The 26029-nt window shown below is 41.4% G+C and overlaps 1 protein-coding gene across 7 annotated transcripts in view; it reads left to right on the plus strand.

Annotated features, from left to right (window-relative positions):
* Positions 1-26029, plus strand: part of fhip1aa (FHF complex subunit HOOK interacting protein 1Aa) — a 29859-nt gene that overhangs the window by 679 nt on the left and 3151 nt on the right. For 2 of the 7 annotated variants that reach the window (XM_080880707.1, XM_080880708.1), the window contains exons 2-11: positions 7660-7764; positions 13552-13612; positions 15435-15655; positions 19650-20330; positions 21832-21990; positions 22119-22205; positions 22786-22953; positions 23205-23284; positions 23472-23674; positions 24961-25965. In XM_080880707.1, the coding sequence (XP_080736833.1) occupies positions 15530-15655; positions 19650-20330; positions 21832-21990; positions 22119-22205; positions 22786-22953; positions 23205-23284; positions 23472-23674; positions 24961-25965 (2509 nt within the window). In that variant the 5' untranslated portion in view covers positions 7660-7764; positions 13552-13612; positions 15435-15529. Of the gene's footprint in view, positions 1-7659; positions 7765-13551; positions 13613-14122; positions 14188-15434; positions 15656-17315; positions 17456-19649; positions 20331-21831; positions 21991-22118; positions 22206-22785; positions 22954-23204; positions 23285-23471; positions 23675-24960; positions 25966-26029 lie in introns of those variants that run through there. The other 5 variants (XM_080880705.1, XM_080880709.1, XM_080880704.1 and 2 more) reach the window with 3 other exon arrangements.

The following is a 26029-nucleotide window of genomic DNA, read 5'->3' on the forward strand; positions in this document are numbered from 1 at the left end:
TGCTGTTATTGTCATTGTTATAAACTTTATGTTACGCTCTCTATCGCCTTTCAGCCTGCTCTTTTCTGAGCTTTGAACTCAGGTATCCACTCCCAGGCAGGACGCCGTGTGCGGGTGTTGAGTTACCTGCAAACATCATGAATTTTTCATGTGTGTCATTCCTGTGCAGGTATCCTATTCTACCCGCTAAATCACTGTTTTGTTTTGTAGGGTTTTCCACAATCACCTGATGCAAACTGCGCTTCTGAGCGTCGATTTAGGCAATGAACAGATGGCGGTCATGAGTTACTACAACCTCTGTAGTTTATTAGTTGACGTTTTATCTCAAGGTAGAGGTCACCATATTTTAGTGCAGCATATCAAATCATTAATAAATATTTGAAACAACGCGACAGCGAGACTAGATCTCTTGATATGAGCTTTAAGGGATTCACTACAACTTTCAAACAAAGTCATGGTTTTCTCACTTGTGTGTTGAAATGTTTTTGTTTTTTTTACTACCAAAGAAGACATTTTTTTAAAGGAATTTATGACGGGACAAAATGCATGGAGCTGCAAAACAGCCGATTATGCATGTTTAATCCCATAAACCCCACTAATACGTATAAATGGAAAGCTGTGCAGGTTGCTTTAAGTCCAGCCTGTGCTTGTGCAAATTAAAATGAGCCTAATTTTGATAATCAATAACATGTATAGCTGGCTGATACCTTTTAAAAAACGTATGTTAAAAATTTGGAAGTGGTAGGTACTCATTTATGTGTCCATATTCATGCAAGCGGTTCAGTAAAATGACGAAGAGAAGGCTATGATCCACATTTTAATGTTTTTCCTCCTTTAGAAAAATCGGTGTATAGATTATATATACATATGTACATATTTTACAACTAGAGAATAGAATGAGGATTACAAATAGTCCTCATAGTCTATGTTTGTCCTCTATCTCCTCCTAGATGAGTGAACTAATCTTGATGAAAGTGCCAGTATCTTTATATAATTTGCTTAGTCACTGAAAACAATTAAACAGCTGTCAAAAAAATTGTAGATAAAAGACAAAATCATTTATTGTCAGTATGCGAACTGCTTAATCGACTAATTGTTTGACTGCTACAGTATACAAGTACATTTTCTCCCTAAGTGTTGCGTGCGTGTGAACATAAGGCACTGAAAAGATATAAATCTGTTTGTGCACTTGGTGTTTTAGGCAATCCTGTTATCAATGGTTCACTTTTTATCACTTCAGATCTGACAAATTGAGGTCACTCACACGTCCCTCGCACAGTAAACCGTGTTATCACGTGACTGAAATGCCAGCTTGGGCTATGTGATTTCTGGCAAACTGCTTGATCTTTATTTTAGGACCAGTGTCCTCTTCAGATGTCTGCATGTCATTGTCAGATGTGGCTACTGTGGTGGCTGAACTGGTCTTCAATGGATCTAGTTTAAAGGCATCCCAGCACACAAGCAGTGACCTAAAACCACACTCTGGTCACAGCTGGACTTCTGTGCATGGATGGCATTTAAGCACATCAGGGCTTCTCTGCAGAATCGTCTCTTTAGAGATATTCAGTGAGAACTGTTCATTTAAAAACAAAAACAAAAACTGGATGGAGCCACTGTTATGTCAGCTGGCGATGAAGCCTTGTGCTGAGCATTTTGGATGCTGCAATCTTGCCTTTTCGAAACCAGACATCATGAGTCGGGTGTGGATCTGAGTAGGAAACAGAGGAGCTCATACCGTAATGATTTGTCAATCACAAGATGGTCCCACTGGATGGTTTTGCAAATTTTGAAGGAGGGCATAGACTTTGTATTTTTAACAGTATTTTCCTATGTAATGTTGAAACTACACTTCTTTGTTCTTATATTAAAATACATGAGGGACTCGATACGTTGTTAAACTTCTTTACGCTGGAAGAAAGGGGAGTTTTACTGGTCCGGCACACATGCAGCCCACAGAGGTCAAAGTGGGCTGCACGTGTGACGTAATGTAAAATGAGTTTGACCTGGCTGGTCTGCCGTATTTGCTCAGGCTTGTTTTTAAAATGCCTCAACTGCAGAGGATGTAAAAATGTGAGGTTGTTATGGTGTCAGGTAATTTGAAAGTTTAGCAAAACTTCTGTAATTCGAGGCAGTTTTACAGACTCTCTTGTTTAACGCAGTCTACTGTCTGTTGTTTATAAGTGCTTATGAGCTGTGGTGGGCCTGCCTCCTACTTTCTCTCTCATCTCTCACATCATTTTAAACTGGAGTAGATTAAACATGCAGCAAGAGTGCAAGTGAAGTTTAAACCTTATGAAGAGTTGAGAGCAGTTTCTGAGGCATGAGAGGAACGTACAGTTAATCAGTCATCTGTACGATTACTGCTGATGTTCAGAGGGGGAGCTCAAGCAGTCCAACAATGTGTTTGGCTAAGATCAATGCTCAGACCTGCTTCCAGGGCCTTTACACACACAGGATCTACTGCAGCATGCTAGACACTGAAAGCTGGTCATGCTGATGTGATTTACATGCACAGCTTCAGGTCACAAGTTTTTGATTTGCTTTACCTTACTTATTTGTGCCTATCTGTTGTTACTCGGTCTGAAAATACTTGACAAGACATAAAGCTGTGAGAAATCTAAACACATCAGTAGGTGATTCTGTGTGTTTTCCCACTTTGCCCTCCATAAACAAGCCAGCTCAGTTGTCCCGTGGTTGGGATTAGCTCCACCTTCCCCTCTTGTGTCTCGTGACCCCGAGAGGTGACAAATATACTAAACTGACCAGTAGGGCTGCTCGATTATGGCAAAAATGATAATCACGATTATTTTCACTGAAATTGAGATCACGATTATTTGACGATATTTATTTAACCCTTTAAGATCTACCATAGAACCAAGTCCGCCAGAGCTTATAATATTTTTTTTACATGCTGTAGTGCCATTTGTGGGAGCATTTCAAGTTGCTATACATCAATACAACTGTTATAGCCCATATTTTAAAAATGTGTATGTATTAAGTCCATAGTAACTACATTAATTGCAAAAAAGTGCAATAAACTACAAAAAAATTGAAAATCGTTTTTGTTTTTTTTTACATATATTTCTACTTGGAGAAATTTAAGAGGTTTATCCCTCAAAACTTTAAATACAAAAAAGTTGCAAAAAATAGTTTACAACAACAGGAAATTTATTTTGAGTGTCTTCATAGTTTTATTTTTGGAGATACAGCAATTTTTATATACACTGCAGGAAAAACAAAAAAACAATCCTATGATGCAAATTTGCAAAGAATGTGCATGTGCATCAAAATAAACTATTTCCAGCAGTGCAATTCGAGTTCTAAGGCCTACAAGTAAAAAACTACATTTTCCGCGAAAATGATGTCACTTGCGATAGTTCGCGTTGACGTCTTTTTCAATGTGGGAAGTGTTAAGAACAGCTGATCGGATCGGCAAAGGGTGTTTCTGGAATATTATGTTTTTGTTCCTGCAAGCGCTTTTTATGCAATTTTTGCAAAGCTATATGTGGAAGGAAACCGTGACCTAGGACAAGCTGATGGCATAAGATGTAAGTACAACTCCTCTGGTTTCATATGGAAAAAAATTTATTGTGCTAGCTTAGCGGTTCAGGTTCTACAGGGATTTAAAAATAGTTATACAAAACGAGCATGCTGCTCTGACCGGCTTTAAAGGGTTAACAATAACAATGTATTGAATAATGACTTTAAAAAATAATATAAAATAGTGTGCAAATACTGATAACAGTGCAAATGTTTGCAATAAAAGAAATAAATGAAAAATGTAAACTTTGCAGTGTTGCTCTGTGGTGCAGCTACGACACCATAGCAAAGTTTACACACTGTGTCTACTTGATCCACGTCTGACTCCGCGAACCCATAATGTTTCCACACCACTGAAGTTTTTTTTTTTTTTTTTTTTTACCTCTCTTTTCAACCAACGGCAGTCCACTCCTCTCCAAATAACTTCTGCTTAGCTTTCTGAGCTTCCCTCGGGTCCTCTTAATTGTTGTGACGCGTGTTCGAAATGCAGAGCAGTGCGCTTGATTTGCCACACGGAGCAGCGCGAGAGTAAAGCATGAGGGAGGGGCTAATAATCGGCTCAGTCATTTTTAATGATCGTTGAAAGCCCAGATCGTAATCGTGATTAAAATTCGATTAATTGAGCAGCCCTACTGACCAGCAATGGCAGCAGTTAATCTGAGCCTGTTTTTGTTTGGAAGTTGGGTGAGGGTGTTAGTTTGTCATGAATGGAAATGCAACATATAGAGTACAATAGAGAGCTAAATTAACGGCTTAAGCGCATGTAATAAGATGCTGGGCAGGAGGTTTAGGTTGGGATAACTTGGCTGTAAATGCTTCCTTAGGTTTTAAGTTGAGCGTTTTCATTTTCCACTTTATTTTCAACTCCCTCTTAGTCTGATGTATCCTCATCATAAAACTGATTTCTATTACTTCAATTATGATCATTGTTGGTAACTTATGCAGTATGGTCCCGTTTGTTTGCTAGGCCTAATTCTACTGAGAGAACTCCAACAGACTCTGTAGTGTCGTGACTGTGCTGTGAAATGAATACACTGTCACTCAATCTGGTTGAACCACTTATGTTGTCCTACAATGAACTGGAAGAAGGTTGTTTTTTTTTCTTTTTTTTTCTATCAAGTCAGCAGTTTGTACTCTGATAACATGAAGAGTTATTGTGCAGGTGTAGAGGCTAGTATTTACTACTCTGATAAACAGTTCCCAGGGTATACTGTCTTGTTTTGCATCTGTTTTGCTTTGAAAATTATGTACAAAAAAAAAAAAAATTGTATAGGACGAGTGCTCGGGTGCTTTAAGGCCAATGTTTTTTTTTTTTTTCTTTGACTGAATGTGTTTGTAAGGAAAAGAAAAGTGAAGCGTACAAGACTGAAAATTAAAAAGAAAAGTTCTGCTGCTAGCTGTGAATTATTTATTTATTTGCATAAGCTCCTTTTTTTTTATTTTTACAAGAACTTTTCATCTTCTTGGTTAATTATGTCAGTTTGGTGCTGTAGCTCTCTCTCGTCTATCTGATAAACATCTCTGAACTTCACAAGAAGCCTCGTATCTTCTTCCTTCTTCCATCCCACATGCAAACATGTCTGCTTTATCAGCAAGGGAGATGCGATGCAAACGAGCTCCAGAGGAAGCAGGAGGAGAGCAGAGATAGGATATACCCACACAAAATGCCCTGTTATCGCTGACAGTCGCCTATTGTAGCGTGAGGACAGGCTAAAGTCTCCCCTGCCAATATGAATGAAGGAATGATGTCACCGGCACACATGCAATGCGGTAATTTAACTTGTGAAGATCAGAGGAAGGGCGGGGGAGGAAGGTACAGAGGACATGTTTTCTGTACCATTTTTATAAATTTGGGACCTTTAATTACACAGGCTATATAAAAACCAGTCCATTTACCGTTCTGTGAAGAGAACTAACAGAATAGGCAAAAATTCTCATAAACAAAGCTTAAATAATTAAAGGTACACAATTAAACTGCTAATGTGAAATAAGGATACTGTTAGGAAACACTTCCAGAACCTCGTAAGTAAGCTAGCAAATGCTAACACTGAGATTTATAATTGCGATTTATGTGTTGGCTAAAAATTTTTTATTATATTTTATTTAATTTTTTTCTACAGAGTCCAATACAATATTGTCAGACTTTTATCTGTAAGAGTTTTTGAGTGTAACTCATAGAATATGATACTATCAAGTCTACATGATTGTATCATATTGCTCTATTGTTATTGTTTCCCTCAGTAACAATGGTATCGCAGTGTAGCAAGACTCAAGTATGCATCATCGTCTACAACAAATCACAGTGTTTGTTCAAAAGAAGCAGAAATAAAATTCTCATTTAAAAAAAAAGAAGAAGCAAAAAGCAGAATGAAATATCTACTGGTTGCCCTGTGGACTAGCTGAGTCCCATTATGTCATTTAAAGTAATTATAATATTTGTGTAAATCTAATGAATTAGCACCCCAATTTTGAATTGTAAATCGGGATCATTAAAAAATCATTTGTTTGCATGTTTTGATAAACATTTTAAGATATATTGAAGTTAGGTAAAGGATGACCGCATTCAGGTAAAGGATGACTTCATGCTTCATATCAGCAGCATGAACTTATCTACCTCTGATGTAAAAAGCTTTTTTAAGCTTTATCGCTTAAGAGTAGACTAAGAGAGTCACAAGACATTGGATAACGTTGATTAAAAGTTGGTTTCTGTGTGTTCTGGTCAGTCTCTCTTAGTTTTATCCCCTTTGTATAATGAACTTGGTTATTTTAAGTGGCATATTTTTTTTTCTTTCAGGCTTTATGTATTGCCTTTTAAAACTGATTTTTTTCTTCTTCTTTTCCTCTCCTCCTTTTGCTTCCTTCAAGCTAAACTGAGAATCTGCCTTTGAGCACGTTGATGAATCATTTTGCATATAATGGCAAATCGAGCCATTAGCCGTTGTGTGCATGTGAAAATCCACAGGCATGGAGCGAAGTTATCTGCTTACATAAGCTAGTTACCGTCATTACTGAACACATAATGGCCTAAGAAACAGCATTTCAGTGAATGAAGCAACATATACATGATATAAAAATGTTTTTGTTTGAAGAAAGGTAGCTTTTTACAAAAGTGTTAGCGTGCTATCTGTCTACTTTTCTCAATAGTTTCTAAGCACTGTTCATTTTAGTCAAAGGAAGATTAGTATTATTTGGATAGGGAACTCTTTTACTGCAATATAGTACTGCTACAAGTACTATATTATACTATATTAAATTAACATTTAGAAAAACTGTAGAGTGGAATGTTGCAGCTAAGCTAATTTAGCATTAGCAAATGCTAAATGAATCACATCTGGCCTGTAGTGTTTACATCTGACAGAATTCACACACATGTAATTTTAGGGGTGAAATATTTGTGCACTAATCACCTAATCATGTTGAAATTTCGTTTTGGCTGGTTAGATATTTTCACAGAAATGTTTTTGCTGCTCGTTAGATATTTTATACCTTTGTTATTGGTATGTGCTGATTTCAAAATGAGGTATTATTGGGTGGTTTGAGATGCTACTTGTGCCTTAACCTCTGTTAAAGTTAAGCTAGTTAGTTACAGCTGCTGCTTTCACTTTTTATTTTTTTGTCGAACAACGACTGAAATGAACATAAAAAAATGTAATAATATTATTAATAATATGTAATTTAAGCTTTACTTTAGTATGACACCTGTAAACATGATGAACTGGCACAGTGGTCAGCATCTGGATAATAACATTGGCTTTTCTTCCTCCCTGCTGTGCTGCTGATTGAATTAGTGAGGAGTATTAACACTCAGACCAGACACTACATTACCCTTCAGCGGTTTCACCTACAGCTCTAAATATTTCAGCAGCTGCTATCACTTTAATGGGGCTGTTGGTCTCTGGGTTGCTATGGTTGCTGCGAGTTTCTTCTCTTTAAACAGCACCTTTAAGTTGATGGAAACATTGAAACTCTCCTTTGAATGCTGCACCTTTTAATAAAAGGTAGGTTTAGAAAAGAAGCATAATAAGTTGTATTTTTTTTTTCATGCTCAGCTGATCAAAGCTCCTGTTTAGCGAGAAATATGATCGTTACGCTGAGTTAAAGGTGTGTCCTGCCCTTCAGGTATTTGCACAGGACACACCTTTGTGTATGAAACCTTCTGGGATTGCAGTCGGCTGACAATGCCGAAACCAGATCAGAAAAGAAGAAATGACAAAAGGCCTAGAGGTGAATATTTCTTTCATTTTTACATCATGTTTGATCCTATCTGTTCCCATCAGTTCGTGTCTTTATTTCACTTTGATTCATCAGAAACTAATCTCTTTTTGGTGTTTACCTTTGGAGTGCTGCTCTTTAAGCTTTAGAAATTATGGATGTCTAGTGTGCCGCTGTGTCGTGATAATAAGTAATTACTTAAACTTGTGCAACCATTTGCAGCTGGCACTGTGACAGAGGTGTGATGCAATGCTGTTGCTAAAATGGGATCTTGAATGTTTTCTAATAACATGTTTGTAATGATGCACTGATTCTTATGTTGATGTAGAGGACATGAATTTGCAGCAGGCCCTAAATGCTGCCAGGACCATTTTTAGAAATGATGCACAGCAAGTGTAAAGTAACCCCGCAGAGCTTTGAGTAATGGTGCACTGTACCTGTGAAATTAGTGGGGGGGGGGAAAAACAGGGCCATTTATGTTGGCTTTGTCACAGCTTTGGATTTGATTTTTTCATTTTCAGTTTTTAATTGAGCATTTTTAATTCAGTGTGGGTGTTAGTTTTCAGTGTGTTGAACATCTAGGATCTGCAGCAAGAAATAGAGACGACCACTAGGATATGAAACTGAGCAAAAGTCTGGAGCCACCACCACCCTCATCCAACGTTTTATTCTGCATTTCAGGGTCCCGGGCAGCTGAAGCCCATCCCAGTGTCATAGAGCTAAGGTACAACCTGGACAGGGTGCCAGTCGGTCGCAGAGTTAACACAGACATGGACAACCATTCACATCTACGTTCAATTTAGAATCACTAATTTACCAAACTGTGGGACGAAGGTGGAGTACCCAGAGAGAACCCACGCAGACATGGGGAGAACATACAAACGCCACACAGAAAGACCCCAGACAGTTTTTTTGATTTATCCAGATATGCTTTTACTCCACTGATAGTGTGTTTGGAATCTTTACCTACTGAAAAATGAACCCTTTGCCAATTGGATGGTACCAATGGTGGATCAAAATCTGATCCCCAGTACGGAGAACTGTTTTTTTCTAGAGAACCACTTCCCAGTAGTTCAATTCCTTGGAATTGTTAGTCTGCTTGTTTATATCCGTCCTGCTTATTGATTCCAGTCGCACTTGCGCTACAATCAGCTGATTTCAGTTTGTGTGCTGGAAGAGGTAAATGGTGGCACAGTCTGCAACGTGGATATAGACACAAAAGAATGAGAGCACTTTGGCAATGTGCAAACTGCATCCAGAACAGAAACAATCTTATTATGCTGCTAACACAACTTCGGCTCTTTGCAAGCACCTGTGCAGATAGCATCCTAACATTTAAACTAGCCAAGAACTTAGAGTGATGATAAAACTGAGTGAATGCTGATCTCAACCCAGCAGCCAAACCCTGATTTTCAGCTGGTGACAAAGTCAGTGATGAGCAGTCAGGCTGCAGCCTCCATATCTGCCTGTTCATGTTTCTAAAATAGACTCACTGTGGCGATCGCTTTGAAGTCTCTTTGTGTGTTTTTTCATCTTTGCTTTGTGCTGTTGGCTTCGTGTTCATACCTAAATACTAAGGGAAAGATCATATGAATTACTTTTTCTGGGAGTAATTAAGCAACGTACTGCATTACTTTAAATGTAATTAGTGGGTAAATAACTCCAAAAAGCACAAAGATTTGACCACGCAATTAAATTGCACGAATGTAATGTCTTTGATGTGCTGCTTAGCGATGGTAGGCACTCCCAAAGCAGAGCCAATGGGATTGGAATTGCTGAAATGCAGTCCCAACCATGACACAGCATCCACTGTGTTTTATAGATGGCTGTAGACACTCTTCGCTGTACCTCTCTCGTGACCACCTCTGTATATAATGGTGTAGATTTGATGCGAAAAATCCATTTGGATTCATTAATAGAGAACACCTGCTATCACTGATTCTCAGTGCAGTTCTTGTGTAATTGGCATACCTGCCTTTTCTCCTTGTTCATCTCTCAGGTTTGGTGTCAGGTCTTTGCAGGATGTTTTACAGTTTCTTTCTTAAGGACATGAATTTGACATGCTGTCCATGTGCTGTAGGGTTTTTTTTCTCTTTTTGTTCATCATCTACTTTTCCAGCCCAGTCTTTGGTATTTTTAAAGATTCAGCTAAAGAAAGGGGAACGAATCATACTTTCCTGCGGCAGGCTGCTAGTAGCAAAGTACCTAAAGCTACAATTTAAAGTTGGCTCTTTGCTGAGATGTCTGTTATGCTCAGACACAGCGCTAATTATGCCTAAATAGTTCATAGATCAGTGTTAACTGGCATAAAAAAATACCTAAGCAAAAAATAACAAAAAACATTCCTCTGTGGTGTGGTCAGGTCCAGGGACTAGACTGAAATACAATCATCGAAAGACCTTCAGAAAGCCCAGAGTCCCATTGCTCAAGAGCACTTTAAAAAGTGACCAAGATGTCTGGCTCCTTTGAAGCAAAGTATAAAAGTAAAATGAGGGGTGGCTCAAAAATTTTGCACAGGGCTGTAGGAAAAAGAAGGTAGCATCCCAGTCTTTCTGTCTTATTATGTTTGTTACTCTGATGTGGAAGCAACAAATATGTGTAATTATCAAATTACTGTAATTGGATAGTTGCTGGAGAAACTCTTTCAGAAGCAGCTCACAGATTCACACAGACAAAAGATGTTTTCAGCAGCCTGTATTTTAAACCTTTTCATGACTCTACTGTATTTCAGGTTATTTTGAGCAAGTAGAGCAGTGACTTATGGGTAAGAGTGGTCTGTCTCTCTTTGTGCGACAGCAGGTACTGTAAATGAGACCTGTAAATGTAGGTCACGATTTTCCATAACAGGCCTAGAACTGGATTTCTTCAAAAAGCACATTTTAATTCTTAGAAATAAGTGGCTTTGTTCTCATGCTGTGTCGGACGCTCGTTGGATTGTTGGGGTATTAGTTGAGTAGAAAGCGCTGGGGCATAGTCTCCTTTCTGTTGCTGGGCCCAAATCCTGACCTATTTGGCTATTAATAGGTCAAGAAACCTGCTGTACTGAATGGAGATTTGAGAGGTAGTTGTTGCAGGTGTATTGTTGTCTAGGAGCAGCTAATCACTGCTTGAGCTAATCTTGAAACTTGTACCCCCTGACAAAAGAACAAGTGATTCTGAAACGGGAGCTTTTGATATTATCCTGTGTATCAAAAACTGATGGCTGTTTCGACATGGAAACCTGGAGGAAATACAGCTGAAAATTCAGTTGAGAGGCAGTGATGCTGACACACGAGTGAACCTGGCAGTGTGATGTGGACCAGACGGCATTGCAGGAAGGCGAGACGATAGACAGGGTGCAGAAAAAATGTAAACAAACTAATCCAGAAATCCTAACAAACAATGTATAATACAATACTTTAATCTCTAAAATAATCCCATGCTCATACAGGTTTTTTTTTTTCCTATTGTAGGATCAGTTTGTTAACATTAATCTGCTCTTAGACTTAAACTGCAACAATTAAGTTAGGTGACATATCTAAAGAGTCAGCTGTTACATGACTCATTTTTTCATATAAAAAGAGCTTGAGAGGGTTACTGATCTTATAGAGAATTTAAAAAAGTGAAGGAAATTACTTACTGGTTTACTTTCAGCTGTTTAGCTGATATCCACTTGTGAAACTGGATGGGATGAGAAAGGTGTGGATCTGACTGAGAGATTGAGTGGCAGTGCATATCCCTGATTTATCTTCTTTAGATAGATAGTTACATTTATGTCCCATGACGTGAGTATACACATGCAGTAAAACAATCAGTTCAAGATAAGACATTAGCACGCAATATACACACTTTCACTCTCCTTGCATAGTAACGTTGGTAAAAAATAATTTGAATAGTAATTGTGTTGCTCATGTTCAGAAATGTGATGGTTTGAAGAATAAAAGATACTTTGGACCTTTTTTGTGTACAAGGGTGACAACAGTGCAGTGCAGATGGTAGTCATTTAAGGGAGGAGGCAAGTGGATGCCTTAGAAAATGAACTTCATGCTGTACTAAAGGAAACTTGATAGCAGAGTCGAGAACAAAACCTCTGCTGGAACATATTTATTGAGATCGCTGATGAGGGAGCCTTGGGTCAACCTGAGAAGCTGCCCCCTGCTGGTCATTTGAAAACAATGCTGGTTTGCCCATTGGCTTCACTTTTCAGGGCCACTTTGTATACAGTCTGTTGGATAGCCTGATGTTGCTTCACTATACTGTGTCCCATGGTTATCTATTGTTGTTTATTTATCTCAGATTGTGGCCAGACTACTTTTACACTACCTCAAATATATTTCTAAATATATATTACTGTTTAATGGATATACTGGACAAAGTGCGTTGACTATGGAGTTACCAGGTAGAAGAAAAGGAGGAAGACCACGCAGAAGATCCATGGATGGAGTGAAGAAGGACATGCAGGTGGTGTGTGTTAAAGAGATGGTCCGCTGTGTTGGCCCCTAAAAGGAGCAGCTGAAAGCAGAAGAATCGACTACACTGACATGTGTTATAAGTCAGAATCCACCATGTGTTGCCCAGCCCACTCAGCTGATTCACTTGTTTTAAATGAATCATTTTGTGTAACAAAGATTTATGCCCGCACCTTCACCCTCACTTAAAATGGAATTAATCCCTCTTGATCTTTTCAGGAGGTGTGATTACACAGCACTGTTATCACACCAGTTATAAATGATTAAATCATAGCAACCATTCTTGATTCAACTTCTACAGTCAGCACCTCGCGCCTGTTTGACCAAGCTGCCAACCCGCGTCCTAATATCTGCTGTTAGGCCATAAATAGGAAAACGAAGGCAAATTTGGAGCAGCTGTGAGCTGCATGTAGTTTAATAATTAATCACAAGGCTGGCAATTCAATTTGTAAGCACCTCCTGTCCACAGGTTGAAGAGCTCTGAACAAAACTGCTCCCCGTGTTATTCTTATGTAGGCATGTTATGTGGCTTTAAACAGAGTGCAGATGGACAGTTTGTATAATGTACTGCTGGGATTGAGCCAAAGATGAGTCAACAAACGCTTGGATTGGTGTTTTTCTAAGAACTCGTGCATGTACCACACACACACGCACACACCTGTCTCCGTCCGACTGTTGCTGTATACACGACGTCACGCTTTAGGAAAGTCTTGCCCACTTTCCAAGAAAGACACATTTCTGAATTGCATCTGCTCAGAATTTCAACGTGGATTGAAGGCAGCGTGCAGCTTTTGTGGTTTGTGTTACAGTGTACACAACTACAAGTTGGACCCTGAGACTTTTAAGGCTGCTGTCTCAAGTGACATGTTTTACATGATGGGCCGTGCTGGTGCCAGAGAGGGCAGCTGGCCTCTCGCAGCTCAGGACGGCTGCTGTGCAGTGTCACATCACAAACTGGAAAGGACAATCGTGTTATTCTTCTGTGAATTATGAATCTTATAGGAATATTAAGTGCTGCCATACAGTATACGTAATCTTAGTCTTCTTGTGTGCACTGCTGGAATTTGTACTTGTATGTCCTCATTTTTCTGTAGACTTTCACTCAGCTTGTTTTTTTTTCCTTTTCACTCCCTCCCACTTCTGCTTTTCCTTCCCTTCTCTTCCCTCGCTCCCTCCCTGTAACCACCTCCTCTTCATCTCCATCCAACTGGTGCTCAGAGCAGCTTACTCATGTCCAGTCACTTCCCACCATGCCTCGCCTCTCACACAGGCGCTTCCTGCTCCTCTCTGGATATATTTTCATATTTCTCTCTGTCTCTCTTTTTGTTTTTTTGTTTTTTTTGTGCAACAGGAGCAGAATGAGGTCCTTGTCTGCTTAGCGACCTGTGCCAGTTGAAGATGATTCACGTGAGGTAAGAAATCCTGCCAGCACGCTCGCTCCACGCTGCTTTCACATTCCTTCTTGAGAATCTAACCGGCCTGCAGTCACTCGTAACTGAAAGCAGATGGCTGAAAAGTTTTGCCTGGCAAAGTGAGCCTAACGTGTATGGGTGGCGGAGATGTTTCTGTGTGGTATTGGGGCAAAGTGACGGGTGGGCGGGGGTGGTGAGCTCTGATTCGTCAGGAGATGTGTTTAGGGGCTGGGGACTAGAAGCCGTAAATTGGGGCCCCATGTTGTGCAGCTGCTGTGTGTTTTACAGTTGGTCCCCTGTGGTGACGGTTTCCATATCGCCCTCCGTATTGGGACTGCCTGACTTGGTCCCATCATTGTGTTAGTATTCACAGACAAACGCACTTTGTCATGTCATTGTGTAGTGCTGGAAAGTTTGCTTGTAGCCAGGCTAGTGGTTGGGTTGTAGGGGTGGCTCTGTCAGTCTGCTGGTTCGTATTGAAGTATCTTAACAACCTGTATGTTTTCCCAGTAATTAATCCTAAAGATCTCCCAACACAACTTGTCAACTCAAGTGGACACATATCAGCTCAACAGGTAAAACATCAAGCCTTAATAGTGGCTCACTGGCTTTGGGACTTTATCTTTAATATAAAACATTAAAACTGTTCTAGTTTTTAATGTTTAACAAAACATTAAGGCAGATCTACAGTTTTAAAAAACAAATCTGAGCTCCCATGAGCTGCTGGGCTTCTCATACATAGGTAAAAAGCCTGTCGCATTTATGTTAATAGTTAAGTAATGCTATTGCTGTTGATATATATTAAGTATAATTAGTTTATCCAGGTTCATCCGGTAAAACTGATTTCTAGTTGAAAGTACTCTCCACGGCTTGGGCTGTGGACCTTTTGTTTGATTGTTGGTATCTGTCGGCACACACAGGAAAGGGATCCGTATTACATCCTGATGTTCTTTCTTGTGAAGCAAAGGCCTGCACAGTACCTGGAAGCGTGTCACAGGGAACTGTGTAGCAGGGAACTCGTATTGTTTTGGTTATATGGCAGCTCACATGTTTCTGTTTCGAAAAGCCCTACTCTCATTCTGTTCAGTTTTGGCTGTATGAATCTTTCCATGAACATGCTTTCCAAGGGAAACAACAAACTAGTTCCTTTCTTACGGGGGAAAAAGATTGAGTCTCTTCCAGATTTTTTATGGTGCCAGTGTGAGTGTTGGAACTGCTGTGCGAAGCTGCCCTCAGGCTAAAATAATATATGTTCTTCATCCAAACAAGCGGTGTGAAGAGTGCTTTCATACATTTTGTAATATTTCTGATCCAGAAGTAAAAGCGGGACATGCAATTAATCACGTGTGATCTACAGAACTAACATTGTCCTGTATTTTATTTAAATCTTTTTACCCTCCTTGATCCCCACACTCAGCCATAGCAGACACACCCAATTGCTGCTCGCCTTCTGATGTCACAAAATATTTCTGTAATGAGAGTGATGTCCAGGGGCCTGCAGGAATCCAATGGGGGCGTATGATATATTCCAAAAGCGATTTGACAGCTCGGTGTGAAGCGCAGAGTTGCTGCAGGAGACGGTAAAGTCTAACTTGAAGCAGCTTCTCTTTCTCTCCTCGACTGACTCCTCTGACTTGGCTTGTTATTGTTCTCTCTCCTGCATGCTTGTCATAGCTCCTAGCTGGCCATGCAGAAGCAAAGAGGGGTTGCAGTCTGCAGCAATCACCAGCCGTATCATTGTGCTGCTATCCTATGAAGCAAACTTTTTTTTGGCTTTGTGTATGATGTCATTTTGTGTTTCCTCTTTTATTTGACTCCTCAGGTCTCCTGTGATCATCTCTCTTTCTCTGGTTTTGGTAACGCCCAGTGAGCAGCCAGGAAAGCCCTCCCTGTCCTGCCTATGACATGGTTTAACCCATGTGCGATCCGGTCACCATGATGGCCTCTGTGGTTGCCAGTGGAAACCGTGATGGACAGTCTCTGGTCTTGAAAGGGGTGGACCCAGAGACCTGCATGATTGTGTTCAAGAACCACTGGGCTCAGGTAAAACACCAGCGCCAAGCTAACAGTCTCAGAACTGTGAATTCTCCAGCCAGCTTAGTTTTTCACACTAGAAGCAAAGAATCTGGATCTCTTAACTTCCGAAGTATTCACCTGATATCCTCTAAAAAGGTTAAACAAACATGTTCACAAACAAAAATGTGGTTAAAAAGCACCCATTTTCCATTTTCCTTGGAAACGATAATGCGGCATAAGACTTTTGTACAGTAGAATATAACGAAACCCTTGTGAAGTGAATATATTAAAATCTTGTAAATAAAGATGCACATTCTATTTAGTTCCTTCCTCAAAACCTGATGGCAAAAAATGACTCATGTAGTCCCCCTATAACAGTAAACTGCAGTGTGAGCAGGGCCAGTGGAATCTTGGCGGTAAAAGGCTGACGGTCTCAGACTTCTGGTTCTTTCCAGCAGCTTGTGTCCCTGTTCACTCCCCTGCAGGACATGGCAGCCTGTTAATCCCACTCCTCCCACACAGAGATGAACAAACTCTGCACACATTAACATGGGGCAGGGGGACACTGAATAATGAGGACATAGAGGAGCATAATGGTAACTGCCATCTACATTTATGGTTGTCAATGTGATGACTGACCCGAATTTATCAAAATCAAGCAGAATCCCACTTTTGGTTTCATTAGTGTTAAAACTATGCAAGTTTAAAGACATTGTGTTAAACTCTAATCTAAATATGTGGCAGATGGCTGCCCCTTCCTGAGCATGGTTCTGGTTTCTTCCTGTTAAAAGGGAGTTTTTCCTTCCCACTGTCACCAAAGCGCTTGTTCACAGGGGTTTGTGTAATTGTTGGGGTTTTCTGTTTTCTTTGTATTATTGTATGGGCTTGATCTTAGAATAAAGTGCCCGAGGCAACTGTTGTTGTGATTTGGTACTATATCTGTCTGTCTGTCTGTCTGTCTGTCTATCTATGATGCAACAATACTCGTATCAGTATTGAACCGTTTGATACAGTGCTTTCGGTTCGGTATGCATGTGTCTCGAACAATACAAAATTTTTAAATTTATTTTATCAACTTTTCTTCTGAAGATGTTGTCTGTGTTGAGAGCTCAGTGGATCTGCGTTCGACTACTCCGCCTAGGCTGCACTGTCAAGTGCAGATCCACTGAGCGCAGCGCAAGCTAGCAAGACAGAAGTTAAGCTGGTTGCAACATGGCAACTGCCTCAACACTACCCGAAATTGAACCTCCCCCACCCTCATTCAGATCTGGCGTTTGGAACTATTTTATTTTTCATGTGAAGCATGACCCTGATGGTAAGCTCGTCATGGACAAAAGTAAAACAGTATGTCGGATGTGCCACGCAATGCTCAATTACATTGGTGGGAACTGGTGCGTTAGCGCAGTTAGCTCGTTAACGTGTTGACGTCGTCCAGCCCCACACACGGGGCGATCCGCGGTAACTTGTTAACGGAGATTTGAGGCGTTAACGTCATTTTAACGAGATTAACGCTGACAGCACTAGTGGGAACACAATGAATATGACTGCACATTTACGCCGACATCATCCTAGTGCAGACCTTACCAAAGTGTGGGGCCCGCCCCCTAGGGGGGCGCAGAGCCATTGCAGGGGGGGGGGGGGGGCGGCGGTATGAAAAGGGTGAAAAAACCCCCAAAACGCTTGGACACTGCTAGCACGGGGCGCCCACGCAAAGCAGGAGATGAAGCATAGCTGAATATGTTTCCAAACCAACTTCATTCTAAGCCAAAGACTAGAAAATATGGTGAAGCATATCTTCCCTTTGGTTTCACCTGCACAAGTGCTGAGGTAGGTCTCCCCTGTAGAATTGGTTTTCCCTTGGTCGGGAGCACGCACTGGGCTCTTCAAATCACGGACAAACAGTATCCCACATTCTTGATTTTTAGTTCACAAACACTTCTCATAATGACTAACTACTCCTGACATTTTAGAGATGTTAGCTCTTTATACAGCTCTTTATTATGTGAGTGGTTGTATAACTAATGTGCCAATGTGAAACATCTGGGGATTTAGTGATGATAAACCGTTTAATGATGTACAAGACATTCAAAGCATTTAAAATTTTGCACAATTGTAGATTTTACACTTTTCAACTTGTCACACAAATGGGATATTTTTAATAACAACTGTAACTGTGAAATAAACACGATCAGTCTGTTGCAGCTAATACTAAGCAATGTCAACAGACACCTCATGAGTCATGTGGCCGTCTTTGCTAGCTGTCTGCTCAGCTTCATATTTTTCATCCCCATCTTGACAGTAGCCGTAATCAAAAACTCTGGGCTCGGATTAAAGTTCGATTTGCTTCAGGCAGCACAAATCCACCTCACACAGAGTTTTGTTTTCATTCTTACTTAATCTCTAGCCTGATAAGAATGCTCTTGACTTGTTTCAGCTCAGAAAACAGTGAACACGCTGTAAGTAATGACCTTGTCTTTGTGTGAGAAGCTCTGGCTGTTTCAGAGTTGAAGATTAGCTTTAGGTTCATTTGCTGGCTCTTATCAGCTTCTCTCCAGGCGTCACGGAGCTGTGTGTTGCGTCACGTTAAGTGATCTGTCAGTTGCTGGCAACAGTCTTTAACTGTAGTCTGTGTGTAGTGTGGGCAGCGTGTTTATGGTGATCCTGTAAAGGTCTCTGATTCATTTTAGTCGTCAAGAAAATCTGGCAGTTTTGTCTGAATTTGCTATGACACTTGACTTTTCCTTCCTCACTGGCGTTTGCAGTCTTGATTTTTCATAATTGAGTACAGTGAAGATCTGTCTTTAAACCATGAATGTTATTCTGAATGATTCAATGTGTCCATTGCTCTGTCTGATGGTTAACTGAAGTTACTGTCACAGACACAGTGAGGCACTGGGGGCTGGCAATATGATACTACTGTCATTTGAGGATCCTCCCATATCTATGGCACTATTATGCCAGCATCCATAGCATAACAATGACTGACTGCTCTTGGGAAATATTTGACATTGATCCAGCCTGAGCCTACTTCTTCGTCACATTTTAAAAGGCCTCTGTATCTCTCATGTTCCAGCTTAATATGTAAAATAATGCCACCAATCAGCATCGTTGGGCAAATCCTGAAAAACAACAACAAAAAACACTGTGAATACTGACCCCTTTTGGAACCGACCATAACGTCACCAGTGTAAGGTGGTTCATGATCATGGTTCCATTCTTCCAGCTGTTCAGTTTGGGAAAATCTTATCCCCTGCCTCCTTCCTGTTACTTCAGAATTGGAAGGAGAGCCTGAGCTGGACTGATCCCTGTGGCTTGTTCCACTGAGCTCAGGCTGGGATTACAGACTCTGTTCTCTTGCTGCCATTAGCCATGCCCAGTTATCTCATACACAGACTGTTATTGTCATGGCAGCAGCGTCAGCTTGGGGACACTGGCTCCATTATTGTGACACTGGTTTCTACACAGCAGACACACACACACGGGAGGGACTGGATACACAAAGGACTGTATTATTCTGTGCAACCAAAGTGAGTTTATTCATACAGTGCTGCTTGTCCTCACTCCACTTCTGTTGAAACTGAACCTGTCAGGAATAAGGAAGTGATTGTACCTATTTGTATTGCATACAGTCCCACTTCCAAAAAAGTTTGGACACTGTGTAAAGTGTAAATAAGAACAGAATGCAATGATTTGCAAATCTCACAAACCCATATTTTATTCCCATAAGAACATAGAAAACGTCTGAGAAGTTTAAACTGAGGCAATTTAGTATTTCATTAAAAACAATTACACAGTTTCCCCCACAAAGTAGGGTCTGTTTGTCTGTTAGCAATCCAGCATGTGTGGTTTTCATGGCATCGTATTGTAATAAAAGCATCATAAAACGCCAACATTTCAGATCTAACCTCTTATACCACAGAGGTTAGATCAAAGATAACAGGAGTTTATCTGTATGACAGACACTTTCTTGGGTGACGTAAAAGTCTAAGATCTCATATCATCCTCTTCTCTTGTACTGTAGGTAGTGAAGATCCTTGAAAAGCATGATCCCCTGCGCAGCAGCTCCGCCCTGTCCTCCCTCAGTGTCATCAACCTCACCGCCGGCTCTAGCGGCAGCTCTCGTTTCGGCCCCATCCCTGGAGACGAGGCAAACGCGGTGCAGAATTATGTGGAGCACATGCTGTTCCTGCTGATGGAGGAGGAGAGCGGTCAGGCCGGAGCCATGGGCCCCATCCTGGAGTTTGTGGTGATGGAGAACGTGATGGAGCGTCTGTTTGTGTGGAGCCTCCGTCGAGAGTTCACGGACGACATGAAGCTGGAGCAGCTGAAAATGTACGAGATGCTGGTGGGCCAGGCGCGCCAGCCTCTGCTGCACCACAAGCCCATCCTGCGGCCTCTCATGATGCTGCTGTCCTCCTGTTCGAGCACCACTGCGCCTGCGGTCGAAGCCGAGCTGGTGTTGCTGCTCAACCAGCTGTGCTACGTCCTGGCGAAGGACCCTTCAATTCTGGAGCTGTTTTTCCACACGAGCGAGGATCAGGGAGCCACCAACTTCCTCATCTTCTCCCTGCTCATCCCTTTTATTCACAGAGAGGGCACGGTGGGCCAGCAAGCCAGAGATGCCTTACTGCTCATCATGTCTTTGTCTGCTGAGAATGAGCGAGTGGCCAAACACATCGCAGAGAACACCTTCTTCTGTCCGGTCAGTCCCAAATGGAAGCTCAGCGGCTCACTTTCCGTAAAATTCAAAAGGAATCGTTTTGTCCTAAATACTAAATAATCCCACTCACGCACTAACATTGGCAGCATTGTTCCCTGACATTTCTGTGTCTGGGTGTCATAATTAGTCAGAGAGCAGATGGTGATTAATTCATGGGCTCGCTTAAAAAAGCAAAAAAACAAACAAACCCCAAAACAAGGGTAAATAAAAATCTGGCACCAAATGTGTGGCATTTATAAGATTACAGCACAGCTGCAAGATAATCCCATGTAAATAACGTCATTAATTCACGGCTGCAGACAGTGCTTTCAAAATGAGGTTTGAATGCAGACAGAATTTAATTGGTTCCACTGGCGTCTACAAGAAGGGCACAGCGGAATAATGCTGCAGAGGAACGTGTACAATACTACAATACTAATAATGTCACTCATCTTACACTTTAATTTGGTTGCGCTGGTATAGCCTGTGTTGCATTTGTAAAGCAGTTCTTGGTACTTACAATGCAGGCATGCCCAGTTAAAGACCCCTGGGCACAAATATGCGATGGGCACGCGCCAACTTGATTTGATGATTACACGTTTTTTTGCTTCTTAAGTAATTAGACAGATCATATGGGAATGTGTGCCTGTGGAGAGCAGGGTACCTTACACTGCGCCCATGATATATGTTTTTATGATCCAAAAAAGTTTAAGAGAATCAAAATCTGGTATTATTTTTTCTTTTTTTTTATTTGGTGCTTGGGTGGGCCCTCAACTGTGTCTGAGGCCTGTGGACATATGCCCAGAATGCCTGGATAATCTGGCCCAGAACACAAGGATTTCAAAATAAGATGGAATCTTATTTTGAAATGAAAGCATTAGTCACGTCGCATCTCAAATACTGCTAAAGGTCTCCGAGCTGAGCTGATCCATAGGAGGCATAAATCTGTGCAAGGAGAAAGCAGCAGGCTGATATGTAGACTGCTGCATCCGCTTATATTTGCATTACAAGTTACAAAGCAGAGGCCAAGAAGTGATTTACACCAGTGTTTTAGCTTTGTAGTAAAACACAGTAATAAATCTGCTGAAGCTTAAGGTAAAACTGACAGCAGAGGAGGTGTGTGTGTGTCTGCATCTGCTATATGGTACACTACCTCGTTAATGTTTAATGAAGTTTATAACATTCTCTCTGTAATCAATTTATGGCAGATGATTTTTAATAGACTTCTTATATTACATGATGCATGTATGTGCAACACAGTGTGCTTTTTCCTATGTTCAGGTAAAAGGGCCGTTATAATGTAGCTGTACTTACCTCATGCATGAGAGTAATGGGAATGTCATTATTTTAAACAATTTGTCTCAATGATTCAATTAAAGAAAATTAATTACCCAAAATTAAAAGTAAATTATACTTAGAACCACAAATTTGAATTATATTTTGGTTCTGGAGGAAACTTTATATGAACGGTGCATAGATTAAATATAAAAACCTCATTTGGCAGGTGCTGGCCACAGGGTTGAGCGGCCTGTATTCATCTCTGCCCACCAAGCTGGAGGTCCCCAATGAAGAGTGGCACTGCCTGCACAAAGAGGACTGGCTTCAGATGCCATCACTCATCCAGTTTCTCAACTCACTGGAATTCTGCAACGCTGTTATTCAGGTGAAGACGTGAGCCGCACGATAAAAGCTCTGCCTCATGAAAAATGCATTCACGTGTGATAAATGGCTGCAACCTCCTGCCTGGCTACACGCTTGACTGACATGCTCCTTGATATTGACTGCTCCCAGGTGGCCCACCCTGATATCAGAGACCAGCTGGTTAGTTACATCTACAATGGTTTCCTTGTGCCTGTCCTTGCACCAGCACTCCACAAGGTTAGCAGTAGCGCAATTTCTCTTCACCTGGGTAAAAGGAAGTACTTGCCATTTTGCTGTTTCATTTCCCAATTACAGAAAGCGGTTATTCTGCAGGACGACGCGGTGTGTCAACAAAAACATACAAGCATAAACACTCCAAAAATGACTCTTATTTCTTCCCCTCTACCCAAGAAATTAATTGAGCTGATAGCTATCACCGTCACTGTCATCCATTAAATATGAGCTTGGCATCAGAAAATCCATGAACTGGGCTGTGTCTAAAGGTAAAAAGGACACTAGTTAGGTTAAACTATCAAGAGAGAGAGTTGGAAGAAAGTGTAAGACGACCCATATTCTAGGCTATTTAATGTATAGTCAAGGACATCATATTTAATTCTATATAATGCAATGATTTGTTTAGTTCTTTTATAATGAGGCAATACCGCACGCAATAATTAAATTACCTAATTACCTAATTTCCCTCGCTTAAATGAATCCTTAATTCAGTACTGCTACGATACAGAATCAGGTTTTAATATTTGATCATTTATTGTGGCACTCACACAATCTCTGCTGACTGATTCCTGCGTGTGTACAGGTGACCCTGGAGGAGGTGATGACCACCACAGCTTACCTGGACCTCTTCCTGCGAAGTGTAACCGAGCCAGCACTGCTGCAGACCTTCCTCTCCTTCATCCTCCTCCACCGTCACGAGAACGTCCACATCTTGGATACTCTAGTCAGCCGCATCAACACACCTTTCCAGGTAACCCAGCACACAGCTAAGGGAACGAGTTTTGCCATGCAGCACATAGAGCATGGCTCAGGTTTAATAAGCCAGGAACAGGTTTTACAAATGGTCCCAGATGCTCTTTCTACTGTTACAGGAAACATATGTGATTGTTTAACCAGTTCTCCTATATTGTGAAATTTATTGTGCAAATATCTTCAGGACTGAATAAATTAGTGTTTAAAATTTGCTCTGTTGTGTCTCTCTGACTTGATTAAACTCTACAGTTGGGGATTGTGTCCTTGGCACTCTTCCGCACTCTCATTGGTTTATACTGTGAAGATGTGATGCTGCAGCTCGTATTAAGGTGAGCGGCCCGCACGCTGACACGTCCCACTCGTGGTAACATGCTGCATCTAATTGCTTTACATTACGATGAGCTTTTACTCGCAACCTCCCGCTGTTACCATCTGCCCGCTGTCCCCTCCTCACCATTCTCTGCCTACAGCCACACGTTGGCTTTCCTGACATCTCCCTCTCATATGCCTCCCCAGGTACCTGATCCCCTGTAATCACATGATGCTGAGTCAGAGACGTGTAGTGAGGGAGCGGGACTGCTATTCGGCCTCAGCAGCGAAAATCCTGGCGTTAACGCCATCCTGCTGCTCTCCCGATCGCAGCCCGCCGCCACTCCGGCAGCTGGACTCCATTCTGTTTTCCAAGGGCGGAGAGACTCCTGACAATTCGGGAAACACAGGTAACAAATAGAACAATCGAGTATTACTTTTGCAGGTTTTTTGCAGGTTTTTTTTGTGTTTATAGTAAAATGTATGGCCACAGTGACTTTGGTATGATGAAGTCTTTCGTCCAGCATGTTTACCGCCTTCCTGAAGCCTAAATTATTAATTTTGCATTAACTACACTGCAGTTAATTCTGCGTTTTCAGGCGGTTGAATAAGTTGGTTGTGTTGCTTTTTGGCATATTTCCAAACATCAAATGATGATCTGCTTCAAGGGAGAAGCTCTTCGCCTCCTGCTGTGCCAGACATTTGATTGTTGTTTAGACGGTCTGTTATCTGTTGTTGCTCCGTTTTATTTTAATTAATTATTTAATTTTTATGTTTTTTTACTGATCCAAGCTAAACCTAGGGAAGTTCATGCAGTGCACTGCAGGGAACATCTGTGATTGGCTCATGCAGGCAGATCCTCACACAGCGACTTGCTTTTGCTTGCTGTTTAATATTAAGAAAATTCAATCAACTGCTCAGCCCTAACCTGATGGTGTAAAACAGTTCTTTTCTATTTGAAAAGCTTGATTCTTTTTGCTTACTATGTTAAAATGCACACTGTTAACTGTATTTAACGTTACAGAACAAAAATAATAAATTAACTGTTAACACCTTTTCTTTTCCCAAGGAAAGATTAATAGACCGTGTCTGTTGTCATGGCAACAACAAACTTTAAATACATGTAATACCTTAAAAATTATTAAATGCTCTCGGATCTTTCCACATATATTATATTCCTGAGAGACATGGATAAGTATCCATATCTGTCAATACCCAAGTAGAAAAGCATGGTCAAGTGCTCCAGTTATTCCAGTTGGTTAGTTAGTCTAACTGGCTGAATAATGGGCTCAAATCAACTCACTTGGATAACGTTGGATATTATAACCTAATAACATGTCAGAAAATTTGGCATAAATGGTGAAAAAAAAAAATCCTTTAATGTGGTGGTTGAGGAACTAAAATGAAAATGGGATAATTTATTAATGGAACGTTTCCCAAATCTGTTCAGACATATGGCGCACTGTAAGGTGTAGATCTGCATTTAATTGGGAAACCAACATGTAACGGGGCTGATTGTGAGTATTTTATCAAATGGCGAGATCTCCCGCTGTTTCGATGCATTACATCACTTTACCCCCTGTAGTTACATGTCAAACTCATTAGTTGTGCTCTGTGTGAGTGCTGTGCTGAGGCACACCAGCTTTTATCAACAGTTCTTATCTGTTTTTTTCTTTCTTTCTTTTTTTTAAATCAGAGGAAGAAATGAGTTTCTCTGAAGAAAATGATGGCTCAGGAAACTCCTGCACCATCGGGTCAGAAATCTACCTGGATGTCAGTTATCTTCATTACCTCTACGACGCCCGTCTGAGCATCAGCAGCTGCATACGTGCCTGCCGGGTGTGGTCAGCCCCGTACGATGGCGAGGACCCACCTCCTGAGAAATACCAGCCGGGCGTCCTCGAAGAGCCGGGGCTAACGAGTCGGCACCCCCAGATCGCTCTCAAGAAAGCTCAACATCCCTTTGCATCGCAAGCAGGATCCTGCGTGCTGCCGGGTACAGACCCGCTTCCTGTCAACCAGCTGGAGCTGGAGTGGGACGACAGTTACGACGCGTGCCCCGTGCAGACCGCCGATGCTCCGGCAGAGAGCAGACCTCCCCCTCCGCCTCCTGCTGAGCCCCCGAAGCACATCCAGGAGATGAGGAGAACAGCACGAATGTTGGTTAAAGGCTCATACATCGAGGAGAACGACTTCCAGGATGACGTCATGGTGTACGATCTCATCGCAAAGAAAGACTCCGGCGATGTCGAGCGCACCAGTAAACCCAGTAGCTCGCAAACGGAAGAAACCAAGCCAGGCTCAGCTGACATTCCCCTCAAAAATGGGCTCAATCTAACACTTCCAGGCTCTGCGATCGTTGATAATAGCAGGAATAGCTTGGACGCAAAGGCTAATGGTCAGACGGATTGCAACGCCAACCTCCAAAACACGACTGCTGTAGCGTTGGGTGACGATCTCTTGGCTCAGTATGAAGAGCTCATTCGCACTTTGGACCCCGAAGCAGGTGGAAAACAGGTCAAAGCTGACAGAGAGGTGAAGAAGCCCATCACGCCTGTGGAGGTGGTGGAGGAGGACGAGATGGATTTCGCCTCCTTCTCTGCTGAAACGCCAGAGCCAGAGAAACTGCATTCACCATTTGGGACAATCAACAGGTTTCGCAGCGGGAGTGCGACTAAAAACCATTCACTACCTTTTACAGGTGAGCTGAGGAATATCTTAGCTCTGTAGGAGTCTCATCATTTGTTCAAAAATGAATTTGGAAA

Source organism: Rhamphochromis sp. 'chilingali', assembly GCF_963969265.1.
Source record: "Rhamphochromis sp. 'chilingali' genome assembly, chromosome: 4".
In the NCBI taxonomy this organism is placed as follows: domain Eukaryota; kingdom Metazoa; phylum Chordata; class Actinopteri; order Cichliformes; family Cichlidae; genus Rhamphochromis; species Rhamphochromis sp. 'chilingali'.